The 3,273-nt window shown below is 47.4% G+C and overlaps 1 protein-coding gene across 1 annotated transcript in view; it reads left to right on the top strand.

Annotated features, from left to right (window-relative positions):
* The window catches only part of QRICH1 (glutamine rich 1), a 26,920-nt gene that overhangs the window by 1,952 nt on the left and 21,695 nt on the right, over nt 1-3,273 (top strand). The window contains exon 3 of the mRNA XM_025192968.1: nt 6-46. Coding sequence (XP_025048753.1) covers nt 6-46 — 41 coding nt within the window. The remainder of the gene's footprint in view (nt 1-5; nt 47-3,273) is intronic.

The raw sequence follows: 3,273 nt of genomic DNA, 5'->3' as shown, positions 1-3,273 counted from the left end.
CCAGAAAGAGCGGAAAATACAGGTCCAGCAGCCACAGCAGGTCCAGGTAAGTGTCTCAGTCATCCCTTTCAATGTATGCATCTGGCAGTAGGCTGGTGTTGCAGGACCCTGTGCATCTAGAGCCACAGCTTAAACCGGTCCAGTCTTTTAAACCCCTGCTATTCGGATGCCAAGTGTTGCGTGTGCCAGTCTTATTTTTCTTTCCTGTAAGAAGCTTGTTTGTGTCTTCATGAAGTTGCCCCCTGGGGCCCTGTTCCAGGAGAAGCTGTGGATGTAGTGGTATAACCCTTTGGAGAAACAGTAGTGGTTTTGGCATGTGCATTCCACAGGAAGTGGCTATAAATACCCCAGGTCCCTCCGCTCCCTGCTCACTTCTGTGTGTGTTCATTAGAGTAGTCACAGAACCAAGTGTGTGTCTTTCTCCCCATTGATAATTGTCAAGAAATCATTCCTAGAGGCAGAGGATTCACTTGAGACGTCTTTGCTTTGTAGCTCCTTGGTTTGGTTTGAAATCTTTCTGGTTTTGGGCTCCCTTTGGGCCCAAGGTGGTAAGATCAGTCTAAGAAAATGTCCTTGGTCATTCTCCTTGCTCTGTTTTTTTCCCCCTTGTTTTTTTCCCCTGCTTCTTATTGGGCCCAGGTAGTACTGCTTACCCCTTAAGGATGAATGTTGAGCCCATGGCTGTGATGCCTGCAAGATGCTATCAAAAAAGGCCAATGACTTCATTCTTGATAGCATAGCACATGAGTTCAGGAGACCTTTTCGGAAGGAGAACTCCCAGGTACAAATAGTGTAGCCTCTGAGCCTCCTGTAGTGCAGCTTCCCAGGCTAGAGAGGATCCTCTCCAAAGGGGCCTCATAAGAACCCTTGAAGCTTTTTCCAGGGTCTAAAGATGAAACCAAGGAGAACAATTCAGTGGCCCCTTGGAGCCACTGAAAGTAGGGAGGGAAGAGGTTTCTCCAGCAAGAATTCTGTACTTTGATCCAAGTGGACATGAAGCCAGTGGCTTCCCAAGATATTATTTATCCTAGTGAGTGTGAAGTTGTACCTGTGTTTAATCAATCATCTGTTCTTGCTAGACCCAGCTGGCAAGAGAACCAAGAGTCATCAGTGTTTTCTGACATCCCCTAGATCAGAGTCTACACTTGATGCCATTATCAGCCCCGAGTCCAGAGACTGTGTTGAGTCAAACTCTTTGGCTTCTTTGTATCCCCTCCTGATATCTTAACCACTTCCTGAGTGACACCAGGACCTTCTGGAACACAAGTCTCACAGCTCTAGCATTAGGGATTCCAGTGCCAACCTTGTGCAGCAATCATGTACACCTACATTTTGGAGAATCAAGAGAAAAGTAGTAATAGCTGTAAAAGGAACCCTCTTCTGCTGCCTTGATTTCTGGGAAACTGCTTTCTTTCTGTCTGGTCCAAAAGAAAAGATTAAACTTATTTTTCCAGCCTCATATCCCAGGAGAAAGTGATAGCTATCTGTGTGGGGAGTGAACCTGCTTATACCTCTGTGCAGGGGTGCCAAATCTCCAGTTGTTGTAACAGCTGTTACAAGAATAGAGCTTTGACAAAGCAGCCCCAGCAGAAGCACTTGAGCAGAACACTCCAGTGCTTTGTCACAGTCTGGCAAAACTGCATGGCCCAGTTAATTCCAAAAGACAAAATCCAGTTCAGTGTCCAAGGAAGGCCTAGTGATAGCTAGGTATTTGCTGAGGACCTCTTGTAATGTACTTCAGTGTAGCTGCGAAGTGTCTGACAGCTGTAATTTTCATAGACGCTTGGCTGCAGATTTCAGGTCTCTCCATAGACTGAACCTAAAATAATAGGTTTTACCTTTCTACAACAAATGAGGCTCTTGTTTCTTCAAAGCCGCAGAATTCACAGACAGATGGCTTGGTTTGAATCCAGTATCTCCATACAGTCATTTTTATGCCGCCTCTGGGTCCGCCTGCTAGCAAAGATGTAGTGCAGGGATCTGCTTTATCTTCATGCTTACCTACCTTAGCAAGAGGAGGTGGGCTATGTCCAAAGAGCTGGTTTGAGTGGGCTGGGAGATCCCAAACAAGCAGGAAGATAGTTCCTCATCCTCCATCTTCTGCCACTTCCCTTGAGAATGGTGTGCGCCAAAGCCTTCCAGTGGGACCTTGGAAATTCTTCACTGGGGATAACCCCTGTCCTTCCAGGAGAGGAGCTCTTGACTCCCTTGAAAATAACAGCTTTGCAATAGATGCCAGAGGCTGATTTTCCCCCCCTCCTCCCCCCTAAAATGAGGGCATGTGCCTTGGGTGGGACCCCAGCAAGTGTGAGCAAATGGCATTGTGTGTGATTTTCTTTAGCTCCTGCATTCAGCTCTTTTGCTTTGGTCTGAGGCCTGCTGTTTAAAATGCCTGCTTCCACCTCTTTGTCACTGTGGGCTCATGTCAACTTCTTGAGCGTGCACCTAGTGCTTGACAGTGGCTGTAGCTTGCACACTGTGTCGGCCTGCAGGGCTGCCTGTGCTTGGACAGCTGGCTCTTAAAGAGTTCAGCTTTAAAGAAGGAATAGTTTCTGCCTTGTGGGAGACCAGTGCCCTTTCTCCAAACGTCTTGGATTTATCATGCGCGCAGAGAATCATTCGTTGTTGTCCATTCTGGGGTTCTAAGGTACTTTGTAGAAACCCTGAACATTAGCATTCCTACTTCAGGACAGGTTTCAGGTTCTCCCAGCCCAGTGGGATTTCTTTCTTTGTGTATTAGACCTGACAGCCTCTGGCCCTCTGCATCCCCTTTTCAGAGCTGTGGAGGTAGTGCTCAGAGTGGTGTCTAGGTGGAATGTATGACCGAGCTTTTGACGCTTTGGGTATGGTAGTGTTTCCAGGCCTTGAAGGGTGCTGCTCTCAGCTGCTGTCTGGATAATGATAGCCAGAATCCTCAATCTGCTGTGAGGAGCACATCTGGGATCTCCTAAAACTAATTCCCCCACCCCTTCCTGTCCTGTTTCTGATGGCAGCCTGTGTATGATCTCAGCCCTGGTTAGTGTGTGACCTGAACAGCCCTTGTGTGAGGAGGTGATCCCTCTTTGGGAGTGCAGCAGAGTGACAACCCTGCCACCTGAGAGTGTACCTACAGATACTAGATCAAACCAAACCTTGGCCACACCTGGACTCTTTGGGCTTTGCTCTAACGTGTGGATTTTATTACAAGTGTGAGTTGGCAGTGTTACCCCGCTAACCCAAGCAGAGTTAAAAGATGTGCTTAAAGGAGAAGCCTTGATTGTTTTGCAGTTACTT

The sequence above is a fragment of the Alligator sinensis genome, unplaced genomic scaffold (assembly GCF_000455745.1).
Source record: "Alligator sinensis unplaced genomic scaffold, ASM45574v1 scaffold469_2, whole genome shotgun sequence".
In the NCBI taxonomy this organism is placed as follows: Eukaryota; Metazoa; Chordata; order Crocodylia; family Alligatoridae; genus Alligator; species Alligator sinensis.
Note: the sequence above shows the minus strand (reverse complement) of the source record. Positions and strands in the feature narration are given on the sequence as shown.